We start from the raw sequence: 16,582 nt of genomic DNA on the forward strand, positions 1-16,582 counted from the left end.
TGGTAATGCTTTTTAAAGAGACTTAACTAGCACTCTCTAGAAAAAGATCCTTTGACTGAATTTAATAAGAGATTTGCTAAATTTTAAGGAGTCTCATCAAGGCAAAAAAATTTTGCGGCTGGAGACGCCTTTTTAAATGAAGTCAAATGATTTGATGAGAAAGCACTAGGTAAGTGTCTTTATGCTGAAAAAACAGTACCAGGTAGATTTTTTTTTTTGATATAAGATTAATGACACTGCCAGATTTGATTGGATAAACCCGCCTTTTGCAGCGTTTAAGCCATCTCCGCCAGTCTGCCCGCAGAGAGCAAGGCGTCACGTCCACTTTCGTACAAAGGCAAACAGCATGTCTCCCTGGTGGTCTAGTGGTTAGATTCGGCGCCTCACCGCCATGCCCGGTTCGATTCCGGTCAGGGGAATGCGGCTTTTGCCAGGCCTGGTCTTGCCGCAGACAAAGAGATCACCAAAAGCATCGCTTCCTTCTTCGAGCCGAGTCCAAACCAGCCACCTAAGGATGGCGGTTGTTCACCTACAGTCCTCCACACCAACTGAGCTATCGAAGGACCTGGCTCTGTTCTGGGACCACTAAACCAGATGGACACCAGAGCCCTATGGAAAAGACCCTAAAAAAACACTGCAAAAAATGAAATCTAACCAAGTGTTATTGATCTTATATGAAGATCAACACATGGATTTGGTAATGCTTTTAAAGAGACTTAACTAGCACTCTCTGAAAAGATCCTTTTTGACTGAATTTAATAAGAGATTTGCTAAATTTAAGGAGTCTCATCAAGGCAAATTTGCTTAACGCGCTGGAGACGCTTTAAATGAAGTCAAATGATTTGATGAGAAAGCACTAGGTAAGTGTATTTTATGCTAGGAAAAACAGTACCAGGTAGATTTTTTTTTTTTGATATAAGATTAATGACACTGGCTAGATTTGATTGATAAACCGCCTTTGCAGCGGCCATCTCCCCGCGAGTCTGCCCCGCAGAGAGCAAGACGCCACGGCCCACTCGCGCCAAAGGCAAACAGCATGTCTCCTGGTGGTCTAGTGGTTAGGATTCTAAGCGCTCACCGCCACGTGACGGGTTCGTTCCCCGGTCAGGGAATCGCGGCTTTTTGCCAGGCCTTGGTCTTGTCGCAGACAAAGAGATCACCAAAAGCATCGCTTCTTCTTGTCGAGTCAACCAGCCACCTAAGGATGGCCGGTTGTTCACCACAGTCCTCCGGCTCTACCAACTGAGCTATCGAAGGACCTGGCTCTGTTCTGGGACGCGAAACCAGATGGACACCAGAGCCCTATGGAAAAGACCCTAAAAACACTGCAAAAAAAAATGAAATCTAACCAAAGTGTTATTGATCTTATATGAAGATCAACACATGGATTTGGTAATGCTTTTAAAGAGACTTAACTAGCACTCTCTGAAAAGATCCTTTTGACTGAATTTAATAAGAGATTTGCTAAATTTTAAGGAGTCTCATCAAGGCAAATTTGCTTAATGCGCTGAGACGCCTTAAATGAAGTCAAATGATTTGATGAGAAAGCACTAGGTAAGTGTCTTTATGCTGAAAACATTACCAGGTAGATTTTTTTTTTTGATATAAGATTAATGACACTGCTAGATTTGATTGGATAAACCGCTTTTGCAGCGAAGCCATCTCCATGAAGTCTGCCCGCAGAGAGAGCAAAACGTCACGTCCACTCGTGCCAAAGGCAGACAGCATGTCTCCCTGGTGGTCTAGTGGTTAGGATTCAGCGCTCTCACCGCCGCGGCCAGGGTTCGATTCCCGGTCAGGGAATGCGGCTTTTGCCAGGCCTTGGTCTTGATGCAGACATGACCTTAAATGAAGTCAACATCGACAAATGTTTGCAGTCTAGTCTGTGAAGAGTATGTGTGTGTGCAACCTGTGCAAGCTTACGCAGAATTGAAAGACCAGAGATGTGGTGTGGCGCTAGTAATAAAGTTGCTTTATTAAACAACAACACATTAGCAAGCAGGCAGTCGCTGGGATTCAAACTGAACTGTCATATCAACATTAAAAAAAATCACCTCAGCACGCCTAAGCACAGGTGTGTACATATATACAGAATAGATGCTCTCTGCTGATCCTTTTCACACACAATCTTCCTTCAATAGCAACCTGCACACACTCTCCTTATATACCCACACACACACAGGTCTCTGAACTTAATTATATTCACATTTTCTACATCTTATATTCACACTCGTTCTCACACACACACAGACAGGTGTGTCTGGACATGTAATTTATTTTCACTATTTCTAAATCTTCTTTATGTCAGCAGTCAGCACCCTCTCCTTTCTCATTCCATCCATCACCCATTCTCCATCTCCTCTTCCCTCTATCCCCTCTTCTCTTCCCTCTCTCTATCCCCTCTTCTCTTCCTCTCTATCCCCTCTCCTCCCTCTCTCCCTCCCTCCTTCTATGGCTCTGCTCAGTGATAAACTCTATGGTATGTGGGATTTCCTCTAGACAGTTTCCGCAATGCTGAACTCTATGGTGTGTGGGATTTCCTCTAGACAGTTTCCGCAATGCTGAACTCTATGGTGTGTGGGATTTCCTCTAGACAGTTTCCGCAATGCTGAACTCTATGGTGTGTGGGATTTCCTCTAGACAGTTTCCGCAATGCTGAACTCTATGGTGTGTGGGATTTCCTCTAGACGGTTTCCTCGATGATGAACTCTATGGTGTGCGGGACGTCCTGTCCCTCCACGACAGAGATGTTGGGCACAGCAGTAGTGGGCACGGTGATGGTGGGGTGCAGGATGACTACGGAGGAGGGGGACCCCGGCACCAGCATGCCCGAGGAGGAGGCCTGGTCTGCGGGCAGGATCAGCGTGGTGCCTGCCCCCTCTGGAACCTCCAACTGGTTGTCTGGGTGCGGGGGTGAAGGCGCCGCCTGGTGGACGAGCAGGATGGTCTGCACAGCCGACTCGCCTTCCCCAAGTGCCTCGGTCTCCGGCCCATGCGGCTCATCGGCGTGTATGTGCAGGTGCTTGTCGAGGTTGGCTCGGGAGCGGAAGGCGGTGGGGCAGCGGGGACAGGTGTAGGGCTTCTCGCCGCTGTGCACGCGCGCATGCTCCGTCAGACGCGCCGCCACGCTGAAGCTCTTTCCGCACACCCAGCAGGCGAACGGACGCAGCCCACTGTGGATCCGCTCGTGGTCCTGCAGGTGAGGAAGCTGCCGGAAACGCTTCCCACAGGTGGAGCACTGCAGAGGGAAGAACACACACGCGCGCACGCACATATACATACACACACACACACACACAGTGTGAGTTCACACTAACAAACTGCACAGTCATTTCACTGAATCGTGTTGGGTGTTCAGGAGAGGGTGTTTGGGTCACAGGGGTGTTTGGCTTCAGGTAAGTGTGTGTGCGGGCTAGGGTCTTCAGGATGACTCAGATGTGTGTGTGCTAGAGTTTGCAGGATGACCCAGGTAGGTACGCGTGTGCGTGCGCTAGGGTCTGCAGGACGATGATGATGTGTGTGTGTGCGTGCGCTAGGGTCTGCAGGATGATGATGATGATGCGTGTGTGTGCGTGCGCTAGGGTCTGCAGGATGATGATGATGTCTGTGTGTGTGCGTGCGCTAGGGCCTGCAGGATGATGATGTGTGTGTGTGTGCGCTAGGTTCTGCAGGATGATGATGTGTGTGTGTGTGCGTGCGCTAGGGCCTGCAGGATGATGATGTGTGTGTGTGTGTGCGTGCGCTAGGGTCTGTTACTGTTCAAACGAGCGATTTGATAGCCAAACGAAAAAAAAAGAAAATAGCAACGTGTTCTATTTCTAACAGGTAAATATCGTAGCAAATAGTAGCCTATGGCGATGGCAGCTTAAAAAAACATTTATTTCACTCATCTCGCTGAAATGAACGTAGAATGTGGCCTGTTGCGCAAATAAATCAAGTAGGCAGATGATCTACATCTCCGTTAACCGAAAGCTAGTTTTCATCTCTATTGTTGACGTGAAATATGTCTCCATAGTGTCAGTGAAGTGATAACATAATTATGCAGTTGCCGGTAGCCAGTGTTCACGTCACGGGAGTCAGAAAGAAGCTAAGACGGGCCCTGCTCTGTTTCTGTCCCTCCCAAACTGCGCTAAAATTGTGTAGGCTATTTAACAGCCAGAATTTAAAAAAAATGCCCGGGGGAGGCCCTTTTATGATCCACACTACCTCTTACAAAATAGGCCTACTCCAACGTCCATCTAGCTCTTGTGAAGTATGAACTTCTACAACACTGCCTATACAATTGTCAGTATGGAACGACATGTATGCTATGCTTACTTTAGTGCTGGACTTGGACTCGACTTGATCAATAGGGACTCGACTCGGACTCGACGTGGATCAATAGTGACTCGACTCGGACTTGACTCGGATGAGTAGTGGACTTGACTCGGATTTTTTTTTTAATGACTTGGACTTGACTCGGACTTGAACACTGGGGACTCGAACCTGGACTCGGACTCGAGGCATAGTGACTTGACTACAACACTGGTGCTTGCGTGCGCTAGGTTCTGCAGGATGATGATGTGTGTGTGTGTGTTTGAGTCTCCCTTCATCCGTGTGTGTGGGCCACACATACAAACACACTTCCCTCACCTCAAAGGGCCTCTCGTCGGTGTGAATGCGCATGTGCACAGCGAAAGTGGAGGCATAGGCAAACTCCTTGGCGCAGTGTTGGCATCGGTAACGGCTGGGTGCCCGCTGCTTGCCCTGGCGACCCTGGCAGTGCGCCAGGACGTGTTCGCCCAGCGCGGCCCCCGTGGCAAAGCGCCGCCTGCAGGGCAGCAGGGGGCAGCGCAGCGGCGTCTGGCCGGTGTGGGAGAGGCGGTGCAGCTCTAGGCCCTCCTGCGTCACACAGCGGTGTCCGCACATCTCACACTCCAGCTGCCCACCCGCCTTGCCCCGCCCCTGGCCCCGCCCACGCCGACCACCGGACACCTCAGTCTCAGGCCTGGTCTCCACCTGGTTGCCTGGGCAACGCTGCAGGTGCACCTGAAGCACCGTCTGGTTGAGGAACTGAGCTGAACAGTGGGGGCAGGACTTAGGCTCTACAGAAAGAGAGAGACATTATTAGTGTGTGCGTGTGACAGAATGTATATTTGACAGAACAGAGTGGCCAGGATTTGGGTTCTACAGAGAGAGAGAGAGAGAGAGCGTGAGAGAGAGAATTTTGTGTGTGTGTGTGTGTGTGTTCTTAAATTTCCCCTGGGGATCAATAAAGTATATCTATCTATCTATCTATCTATCTATCTAGTTTTTCTCCCACCTTGGTGTGAGAGGGAGTGCAGGTCCAGGTCCTTTCTGCGCTTGAAGGCTTCGCTGCAAATCTCACAGGAGAATGGATGACTGGTGTGAAGGAGTCTGAGAGAGAGAGGGAGACAGAGGGGGGTCTGTCAATACAATACATTGTATCTTGTACAGTATATGTTATAGTGAGAACGATGTCGGTTCTGTACGAGTTGAGAAATGTCTCGGTAAAGTTTCCTAAATACTGTATATAACAGTCCATCCAGGATTCCGCAGGCCTTTTTTGAGATTATTGCGATATTTATATCCTAAAATGCCTGATTTCGCCGTAACTTTCCTGTTGTGATGTTTTTAGGCCTTTGTTGCAAAAAAATTGCGCGGGAGGAAGTGAAAATTGCAAAATGTATTATTATTTTTTTTTATTTAAGGGAAACTAAGGGTAACAAGACCAAAAACACACTGGTCATCTTGATATTCTTATTAAAAAGGATAACAAAACATGAAAATACTTTATTTTTAAGATAATTAAGAAATGCTTTGGCTGGGGTAATTTACAAAGCAGTAGGCTATAACCTTTGCCTGCTGCCTTGTTACTAACAGGGTGAAATAATTGGTGAACAAGCAATAATTTTCCAAGGCAACATTATGCTATTAGGCCTAGGTAAATTCACAATCGCAAGCAGGACATTTAGGCTATTAGGGCCATTCAGGCTATTAGGCCGAAGTAAATTCACTATTACACCCAGGGCAGATTTTTTATTTCTGCAAATAGGGCTTGGACGATAACCGTATTACCGCAATACCCGCAAAACCCGACCTTTCACGTTTGTGTTGGGGAGCGCAATGTTCCAACATTCCATTTGTGTTTACTATGCGAGAGTAGAGGAGAACTGACACAATAGTAACACTTTTCTATTCTCTCCGTTCAAACTCAAATTTACACAGACATTAGATTGGAAAGCTGTGAAATTTGGCCAGAAAGGAATCATACATGTTTACTCCATAAAAGTTGAAACAGAATTAAAAAATGTTCTAGTTTGTTAAGAATTTAACTTAGCAGCGACACGTAGCCTGCCTTTGTTACAACCTGACGCAGCCATTAAAAAGTGTGGTTGCCTACCGTTGTAACAGTAACATAAGCATCATAAATGTAACAGTTCTAAAATCGTGATGGCCTTGTTGATAAATTACTTATTTCTTTCATGTTTGAAGCATTTGGCCCAGTGATCTTTGAAGTTGCTGTCTTAGGTTTAATTGGGTGTGATCGCGGCACAAAATAGGCCTAACAGAAGTGTTTTAGCAACACTGTGGTATTTCAGTACAGTGTAGGCAGAGATGCACTTTAATGTACTAAGGTACAAATCATACCGACGTACTTTGATGTGAAAATGTGTTTTTGCAGGTCTTAGATAAATACATACATGCACACACACACACACAAACACACGCACACGCACACACCTGTGTTTCTGCAGCTGTGTGTTCATCCTGAAGCTGGCAGGGCAGTCTGGGCAGGTGTGAAGGTGTGGTCCCTGGGCGTCCCCGTCCTGGATGGCTGTCCTGAGCGTGTGTGTGTGTGTGAGGCGGCGCCTCCGGTAGGCTCCTGGCCGCGTGTGTGTGAGCATGTGGCGCTTGAGTGTGGCGGGCTGGCTGAAGTCCTTGGTGCAGATGTGGCAGCGGTGCGGGCGCTGGTGTGTGTGTGTGTGCGTGTGTGTGTGACGCAGCAGGTTGGCAGGGCTGGAGAAGGCCTTGGCACAGACGTGGCAGCGGAAGAGCTTCTGGCCCGTGTGCCCGCTGACGTGGGCACGGAGTAGAGACCGCCGCGTGAACGAGCGGCCACAGTGCGGACAGCGGTGGGGTAGCGCTGCTCTCGACCAATCACGTGACAGCTGGGCAGGGGGTGGGGGGATGGGCTCGCTCAGGGTGGCATCTGTCGCCAGGGCGACAGACACCAGTGGAACCGTTGTAGGGTCTTCAGGGAGCTCCACCAAGAAGTCACCGCAGGCTGCCTCTCCGGAATCCTCTACTGGGGGAGGGTCAGATACAGACAGAGAGCGTCAATAACATACTACTGACACAGGAGAGGCACGGAGACACACACACACTCCTGGTGACATAGGAGACGTACGCACGCATGCACAGGCTACAGGATAATGCAGAACCGACCGAGTAAAAGTTCTGTGTGGAACTCGTTTAAGTAAGTAGATGCTCGATGTGCAGAGCAAATGACGTCCCTCATTTCCAAGATGATCGCTACTGAGGTGTGTGTGTGTGTGCAGAGCAAATGACAGCCCTCACTTCCAAGATGATCGCTACTGAGGTGTGTGCGTGTGCGTGTGTACAGAGCAAATGACATCCCTCACTTCCAAGATGATCGCTACTGAGGTGTATGTGTGTGTGTTGTTAGAACCACCCAGCCATTTTGGGTGATTTAACAGGGAAACCACACATGGATAAGGTTTAACAAAAAAAAGGTATTTATTAAGTAAATTAACCCTTAGAACCCAATTGACGCAAAGTGCGTCAAAAAACACACCCTTTCTTCTCTGTTACATTGCTCCGGAACTGTTCATCGCAGCGAGATGAAACCTTTATTGCATGACAGAGCAGAAGTGGGGCTTTCCAAAGAGACTACACACGTGTCTGTACGATCAAGTATGAAAATAAAAACAAATCATGAAATTAAATCAAATTGCATCATATTTACAGTACATATTTACAGTACATCTGCGTTCACCTGCGCAACCATTACTCTCGTTTGAATTACTCGCGAACCTGTGATCGCATCAATATGGCAAGCATATCAGATGAAAGAGGGGACACAGGGCTATCAATTGGTACCATGTTTATAGATCCTTCTGGCTTATAAAAACAGACGAAGTGACTGCAAAATAATAGCGTCATGTACACAAACCAACGCTGCACACCCATTACTCTCATTTGAACTACTCGCGGACCCATGATCGGATAGATATGCTAGATGAAAGAGGAGCTATCATTTGATACCAAGTTCATCCTTCTGGGTTATAAAACAGACGAAGTGACAGCAAAAAAATAACTTCATATAGCTGGACTTAGCCCATGTTTTTGTCTATTCTTGTGGCAAAGCATGTTTATAATCCAACGCTATCGTGTGTTTCTCTATGGCAAAGCATGTTCATAATCCAGTTTTGAGATCCTAGCAAATTCCTGCATGGCATCCAATTCAAGGCTCACATTGCATCCCAATTTGTTCAACAAAGAAACAACATTTTGCCTTTACTTTGTTCATGGCAATGCAGTAAAAAGTTGATAATCATTATGAGTGCATACACCATAGGCACGCAGGCTAACACGCAACCTCGGGTCAAGTCAGGTCAGATCCGTTCGTGTCACAGATATGGAGCGCAGAAAGGTCATTTTTCATCACTAAATAAAAAATGGCATTTATTTCCGTAAATCACACACCACATATTTCTGTAAATTGCTCAGCCCCAGAGTATCCCTCCAACATGGTAATTATATTGTCCGATTCAGGATTCAGTCTGCCCTACACACACATGGAATGCATGTAGAGCTATGAGCTTGCTGTGGTGAGATACATGTCGAAATATAAGAATTTTTATAATACGCAGACAGATCTGGATAGCCTAGACTCTGCTGAAAAAAACAATATATAATATGTGTGTGTGGCACTTACAATGACCAGAATAAATCCTTGTGAACAAAGGTAGTGAAAATGCCCTAAAAACAGCTTAGGGTTCTAAGGGTTAAAGGAGAATTCCGGTGTGATATTGACTTATAGTTTCTAGCAGCAACTGGAATCCATGCATTTCCACTGAATTATTTTTGGAATCTGATCCCTTATCATACCTGTTCATTCTTACTCGTCGCTCGACTTATCGTGACTAAATTCAAGATGGCTGCAAACGCTAAACTTTGTGAAGATACTGTCTATATAAATCGTCTTGTAAGTAAACTACCAGTGCTTTTTCAAAGTTCTCAATGTCTTGTTTTAAATGTCAGGGCCCTCAGAAGTCTACCAATGAAGTGTGGAGATACATTGAGCCTCGTAAATAGTGTAAAACAGTGATTTATTTTCATGGCTAGCCCGATGCCGAAGCACCACCATTGAAAAAGCTATTGGTAGCATCGGCTAACTAGCGCCAGATTTTGGAGTGCAGGGGACAAGCCGAGATGGGCTATGAGACATACGTTCACACTCGGTATCATGTTTCAATACACTTTAGGTCAATATCACACCAGAATTCTCCTTTAAGTAAAGTAAATATGTATGAAAATGTCAGAGCAAATGACGGCCCTCATTTCCAATCGGTAAAGACACGGTTTCCATCGGTTTCATTGAAGGTGCGGGTTTTCAAGGGGGGCTAGACATTTTATGAAATTACATTTCAATAGCCTACCTTGGAACACCAGAGGATTAGAACACATTGTTGTATATCTGTATTATATTATATCCTGATATAAAAAGAGAAAATACGGAATTTCTGATATTCATGACAGCCCACTTTATGCAGATGATAGCCTACTACTTCTATTACAACTCTACCTCTTTAATTCAGCTGTCTAGTAGAATATTGGAAATATTGTAAACAAAGTAGCATAGTTGGCTAGCTTATCATAGTCTACTGGTTGGACTGTTTGAGTCTTGGAAAACATTGGTATTGAGCGTAATTTAGCGTCCTGCACCTTAGTCGTCTTCTATGCGTCCTTGCAGGGGCAAGGAGAGGGGGTTTACTTAGCTATGAATTTTTATTTATTTATTTATTTTTGGACAACGTACCAGTAAGTAAGGCGGGAGATGTGTGCTACTTATGCGCCCGTGTAAGCTGTAAAGCCTGCGGGAAACACTAGAAGGGGTGTGTCACGATTCTGCCTTCTCACACCGTGACACAGTCGTGGATATGAGTGTCGGGATTTCGGTTTCGATACGCATATCGTTACAGCCCTAATACACACACCATTAGGCTAACCCCGTCAGACACAAACATACACACACCATTAGGCTAACCCCCTCAGACAAACAAACATACACACACACAATTAGACTAACCCCCTCATACACACACACACACACACACACACACACCATTTGGTTAACCCCCTCAGATACACACTTAGACTGACCTGCGGGCTGACAGTTGGCGTGCGCTGGCTGTGCGGGTGTATCAATGTCAATGCGGTGCTGCTTGCGGTGGTAGAGGTACTGCGTGGTGTTCATGAACTCTTGGCCACACACTCCGCAGGCATGAAGCGCCCCCTTGTGGCCGTGGCGCTCCTGACCATGCCTCTTCAGCGCCCCCTCGCTGGAGAAGGAGGAGCCACACACGTGGCACAGAGACGTGCCGGTCGTCTCACACACACTCACTCCCTCTGCCGCCACTTCCTGCTCCTGCCTCAGACGTTTCTTGTCTGGGCTCTCCCCTTCCTCCTGAGACCCCTTCTCAAGCTCATTGGTCTGGTTCTCAGGGGATGTGGCTAGAATGGCTTGGTTTTCAGTAGGAGTGGCCTGAACATTGATCAGTGTGGCTTCTGGATCAGTGGGAGTGGTCTGGACCTCAACGGATGTGGTTTCTGGATCAGTGGGAGTGGCCGGACCATTGGTGGGTGTGGTTTCTGGGTTGGTGGGAGTGACCGGATCGTCGGTGGGTGTGGCTTCTGGGTTAGTGGGAGAGGTCTGGACCTCGATGGGCATGTGTGGACTATCCAGTTTGCTGGGCAGGGCCAAATAAGAGGCCAGACTCTGCCCCTCCCCGGCTGCAGCCAATAGCAGGAGTCCCTGTCCATGAGACTCCTCCTCCAGCAGCTCCACCTGCACGTCCTGCTGGAGGCCAAGCAGCGAGGTGTGTGTGTGCGCGAGAGTGTGGACGGGATGCGGCTGCGGGTGCTGCTTGCGGTGGTAGAGGAAGAGCGTGGTGTTGAGGAAGCCCTCTCCGCACACCGTGCAGCGGTGTAGCGCCTCCTGCAGGCCATGCTGACTGCGGCGGTGAGACACCAGCTCCGAGATGGCCGAGAAGCCTGCACCGCACTCTACGCACAGCAGGCTGGACGGTGGCTTCACTCGCTTCACGCCGCTCCGACGTCTCACGGGGGGGTCAGGGGGGGACGCGGGCGCGGCTGCAGGGCCGTCTGACGTTTCGCTCACACACACCTGCGTCTCCACTCTCACCGCCTCCAGCGACGCCTCATTGGTTGCTTCTGCCTGTCCGTCATTAGGATAGGCCCCGCCCTGCCTCGCCTCTGTCTCCATCCCCTCTTCTGGGGGCTGCAGGTTGCCAGCCTCTGTGTGTGTGTGTGTGGGTGCAATCAGCGGTGTCTCTGAGTGCTCTTGCGCCTCCTGCTGGCAGCCTCCCTGCTTGCGGTGCTGCTGCCAGAGACCCAGCGAATCAAAAAGGAGCTCGCAGTCGCCACATTGGTATAGAATCCGGGGGGCGTCGCCCGCCCCGGCCCGCCTCTGCTCCGCCCCCTCACTCCACAGCTCAGACCCGCCCATGTCTGGGGTCAGCGCACACACACTCTCCTCCACATCAGCCTCAGCCTCAGTGTGCTCCTGAGAGGAAGAGAGGGAGAAACAGGAGAGAGGGGGGGAAAGAAAGGAAGAGAGGGGGGGAAGAAGAGGGGGGAGAGGAGAGAGAGAGGAGAGGGGGGAGAGAGAGGAGGGGGAGGAGAGAGGGAGAATAAAGTAAAGTCAAGTAAGTAAGTGTAACCAAAAAAAAAATAAAAACGTTTTTTTGACACCGTTAACTGGTCCTTTTGTTTACATTTTCTGCTACTTGCGCAAACTACCGTATTGGTCCGAATATCCTGAATATATATCTTTTCAGGATTAATTTTTGGAAAAAATAAAATAAAATAGAAGCAACTTTTATTAGACCAAATTGTGTTTCATATAGAAAATTACTTTTTTTAAATGCTGGTGATAATATATTGAATGAACTAATTTATAGGCTGTTGTTTTTAATCATGAGATCAATTTCATTTCATCTTTTGGGGTGAATTTCTCAAATTCAAATTAAATAAATAACTTGTAAAATGTTAATGAATGCCATAACAGTAAAAAAGATAAACTGTAGGCTACCAATCATTAAAGAAAAGAACCATAGCCTCAATAACTTTCAATAACTGCATTAGCCATTCACATCTAACTGTACGCTGGCAGATGTTGACATGTCAAAGCACATTGACGTTTGATCAGCATTGGCCATCTGATCCAGGGGGTGTGAGCGAGTTTTTTTTTCTGAAGTTGATCACATAGGCTACTGTTGAAAAGACAGTAGATTCTCCTCGAAGTCTGAGGAAAAGCGCTGGGCAAGACTTCTGCAGTGAAATGACATGCATTGACGCATCATTAAGGCTAGTTTTGAAGTCGGTGGGTGTGTTTAGCTATTTAGCGATCTCCAAAGCCTTCAGCTGCATGACGGCTCTGGTAATCGGCAACCCGTCATTACGTTTTTCAGTCACATCATATCCACACACACTGCCATCAATGAATGCATTTTTAAGACGGTCTTTCTGGGCTCACCATCGCGTTGATCACCATATGATTTTACAATGGCATCATAGATGCCACCATATGTTTTACAATGGCATCATAGATTTTTTGTCTAGGCCCCGAATATAAGACGACCCCACTTTTTCAGATATATTTTGAGAAAAAAAAACCCCTGTCTTATATTCGGGCCAAGACGGTATAAATGCCTATGGCACTCCGGGGACATCACACCTATAGATGCCTATGGCGCTCAAGTGACATCACACTTATAAATGCCTATGCCGCTCCGGTGATCACACGCCTATAAATGCCTATGACGCTCCGGTGATCACACGCCTATAAATGCCTATGCCGCTCCGGTGATCACACGCCTATAAATGCCTATGACGCTCCGGGGACATCACACCTATAGATGCCTATGGCGCTCCGGTGACATCACACCTATAAATCCCTATGCCGCTCCGGTGATCACACGCCTATAAATGCCTATGACGCTCCGGTGATCACACGCCTATATCGCTCCGGTGACTTCACACCTATAAATGCCTATGGCGCTCCGGTGACATCACACCTGCCATGTGCAGTGACCACTGCTTTGAGTACGAAAAGCATTACAGGTGCCTGTGCAGGTGTGTGTGTGTGTGTGTGTGTGTGTGTTACCTGGCTGCTCTGAGGCACCTGTGCTGGTGTGTGGGCAGGAGCCTCGACGTTGCAGGTGAGCTGGTGGGCGAGCACCTCCTCCAGGGAGGGGAACTCCTGGTAGCAGGGGAAACACATGTACACGGAGGACGTCTCCATTGCTGCAACACACACACAAACGCACCAACAGTCAACAGGCAGACAACACACACACACAGACCACACAACACACACAAAATCAGGCCTTTACTCTGAGTTCCCAAGTCCCTCATTTGGTAGTTAGGGACTAAGAGTGAAGGGTGGATAACCAAACCAAATGAGGGAATTGCAAGGAACCCAATGTCTGATATTAGTTATCTAGACTGGTTGCAGGAGAGTCCTTCAAGACTTTGATTCAGCAGGAGTTGGGATACAGTTTCTCAGTCACTTTGGTGCATTTCTCAGATCATAATAAACAGTTAGTTGTATCTGTATCTTGCTCAAAATGCTTATTTATGCCTGAAAAGCAAATATTTATGCCAATGAAATGGTCAGTGCAATCAAAATGACACATCATGATGCCACTGTTTGTCAAGATAGTCAAACTGTTTTGTCAACTTTTTTGTCAATATTACTCTAAGTATTTTCTAATGAACAATGCGCAAGACAGCACTATTTTCTATTTCAAAACTACGAAGTTATACATTAATGTATTCAATAGTATTGTGTGTGGAGGGGGTTGACAGTGGACATGTGGATGTGGATTTGTGGAAGACAGTGGATATGTTTAAAAGTGTTTTCCTGTCGACAGATATTGTGACAGTATAAATAAAACAAAGGCTTTTACAGCATTGTGCAAATGACAAATATACAGTAATATACACCACTTGGTCAGAGCTGTGCACCACTATACATCTTTCTATACATTCTGATGTTCCTGTCGGTCAGGTCACATATATTTATATATGTTAGACAGACTATGACAACTAGTTATGACAGCTAGTTTAACAAAATTGCATGTAGTGCTGGCACGATCAGTGGACTGCAATTTCTTTAGTCAGCGTGTCGTTTTACTATTGACCGCCCATTTATTTTTGGTCTCCCGTCTCAAACGGCTCACTGTAATTCACATCCAGAGCTAGTCTACTCTTGAGCAGTACAATGACTGTCTTTGGATGTTAAACAGGCTACTTAGACTTTGGCAGTAATGTTTTAAACCCCGCCACGCACACAAGTGTAAACGCGAGCAGCATAGCTGCGTGCCTGCCTGCTTTCAGCGCGATTCATTATTAGGCAGAGCTAAGCTAAGCATAGTAGACTAGTCCAGACTCTGACTAATATGGTATACTGTAATGCATTTTGACCAACATGACTATTAACCACTGAAAAAACAAACAGCATTTGTACAAAATCAGTTGCATTGATGTACTAAAAAGCATTGCTATTTGTTCAAAATGTGGAGACACTGGTTCAATTATGTGTACAAGTGATAAGATAATACGGAGTTTGAACAGTTTTGAGAATTACCATTCTGATCTTAGAAATGCGCCAAATCAACTGAGAAAAACTGTAAAACCGTGAAATGGACACATCGCCCCCTGCTGGGGACTAAAGGTATGGAAGAGGAGCAGGTTTTCGGGTAAGCTTAATGCTTATTTCCGCAGACTGCCCTGTCATCACACCCTGGATGTCTACCGACCGTACGCAATCTTTCCAATTCGCTGATTTGATATTATTTACTGCTTACAATAAACATACAAACACAAGTCATTTATACTGGAGGGGTTGTAGCCTTGCATGTGTTACTGCCCTCATTAACGTAAACGTTTGGGTTGCGCGCCTCCGAAACCCCACGTCCAACTTTTTGCTGCTGGTATCATTACTAGAATCTACAAATAAAATAATAATCAAACTATGACTGCCATTTCGTTACTATTTGATGATTAAGTCCAATCTGAATTGGTTTACCTGCTAACGTTAGTTATCAGTTTTAAACGGTCGCATTAAAATATGCGCTTCATATTGTTATCTGGAAACCGTATGGGACATCTGTCAGTCCGAAATCGACATTCTACATGATTTAGCCATCTGTAGCTTGCTAACTCTTGAACTGCACCGCGCCGGGGGCCGGAGCTAACGCTAGCTACTAGCAAAGCAAGATTAAGCTCATCATGGCCTGCTAGCAAGCTAACGATAACATTCTGGTGCGCAATGTGGCTACACAGCACAATATACCGATTCTGCGCTAAGATAAGGCTATTTCAAAGACGTGCTATGGTTAGGGTTAGTGCTAACTGTTCCCTGTACTGTGAGCAAAACATTTGACCGCAGAATAGCGCTATGCCTGCGGAAGGTGGTGGCTCTGTTTCTGAGATGGCGTCAAAAGCGAAGAAGAAGGGAGCCGTGAACTTCTTCGGTGGTGCTATGGCCGCCCGCGCCGAAATTGTGTGCTAGATGTCTCCCCCATCTGAGACTCCGCGCACTCCAGCAACTTTCACAAATGAACCATCCTAGTCATCCAGTGTTTTAGAAAAATAATTTAAAAAACACATTGTTGTCAACTCACCGCAGACGGTCTTCCAGTCGAAAAAGAGAGAATACAGATCTGCTCAACGTCTCAACAAAACGTGATTTGATTGGCTTACCACGTATTCAAAAAGACCAATGGTGTTTAAGTGTAACTAGCGCATGTATCCCTCCTCACTGACAGTTGACAGCTGAATTAGTAGACGGCATTTCTACACAATTTAAAACATAAAAACTGTTGACATTTTTTAGGTAGCAACATCATTAGTTATTGTAACCTAATGTTTTATTACACATTGACATAGTTTTTTTGTATTGTTTCTTCAAACTCCATTTAGTTGTAAAGATTTTAGTGATGTGTAGCCTAGTTGTCTTACCGTTTTGCCGTTGTCCACTGCTGTTGGCCATTTATTTTAGCCTACTGTCTATGCCAGGCACCTCTGGTTTATAATCTCTGTTTATGGAGATATTGTGCTGTGTTCTGGGCTGAGGATGCCTCTGAACCTCGATGCTGGGCCCCTGAAAAGTCTCTCAAAACACGGCTTTATTAAGATCAGCACATGGGCACGCTCTCATGAACACATACTAGAAAACTGAAAGTCAGTGAAGGAGCAACATAGGTACACACAGGGTGTGATGGGGGGATGATCTTGGGGCCACCTC

General features: G+C 46.6%; 1 protein-coding gene and 1 non-coding gene across 3 annotated transcripts; one reads left to right on the plus strand and one right to left on the minus strand.

Annotated features, from left to right (window-relative positions):
* The first annotated feature begins 1,731 nt into the window (after nucleotides 1-1,731).
* trnae-cuc lies at nucleotides 1,732-1,803 on the plus strand. The gene has a single exon. It is a non-coding gene; the product is annotated as a tRNA-Glu (tRNA).
* A 148-nt stretch (nucleotides 1,804-1,951) lies between these two features.
* znf574 (zinc finger protein 574) lies at nucleotides 1,952-16,030 on the minus strand. 2 transcript variants are annotated; one of them, XM_048260791.1, is made up of 7 exons: nucleotides 15,960-16,030; nucleotides 13,436-13,575; nucleotides 10,411-11,833; nucleotides 6,745-7,309; nucleotides 5,303-5,397; nucleotides 4,633-5,084; nucleotides 1,952-3,238 (listed from the first exon to the last, which is right to left on the minus strand). In XM_048260791.1, exons 2-7 carry the CDS (start codon nucleotides 13,571-13,573, stop codon nucleotides 2,684-2,686), a joined length of 3,228 nt encoding a protein of 1,075 aa, XP_048116748.1. In that variant the 5' UTR covers nucleotides 13,574-13,575; nucleotides 15,960-16,030; the 3' UTR covers nucleotides 1,952-2,683. The 2 variants fall into 2 exon arrangements, with proteins under 2 accessions (XP_048116748.1, XP_048116749.1); XM_048260792.1 differs by lacking the exon at nucleotides 15,960-16,030 and having other exon boundaries at nucleotides 6,745-7,306.
* Nucleotides 16,031-16,582: the final 552 nt, after the last annotated feature.

This window comes from Alosa alosa, chromosome 13, assembly GCF_017589495.1.
Source record: "Alosa alosa isolate M-15738 ecotype Scorff River chromosome 13, AALO_Geno_1.1, whole genome shotgun sequence".
In the NCBI taxonomy this organism is placed as follows: Eukaryota; Metazoa; Chordata; class Actinopteri; order Clupeiformes; family Clupeidae; genus Alosa; species Alosa alosa.

Coding starts and splice junctions, on each gene's coding strand:
- znf574 (XM_048260791.1), bottom strand. CDS start 13,573: ATGGAGACGTCCTCCGTGTACATGTGTTTCCCCTGCTACCAGGAGTTC. Junction 7,310..10,410: donor CGCCAACTGTCAGCCCGCAG/GTCAGTCTAAGT, acceptor ACCCTCCCCCAG/TAGAGGATTCCGGAGAGGCA. Junction 3,239..4,632: donor CCGACGAGAGGCCCTTTGAG/GTGAGGGAAGTG, acceptor TTCCCTCTGCAG/TGCTCCACCTGTGGGAAGCG.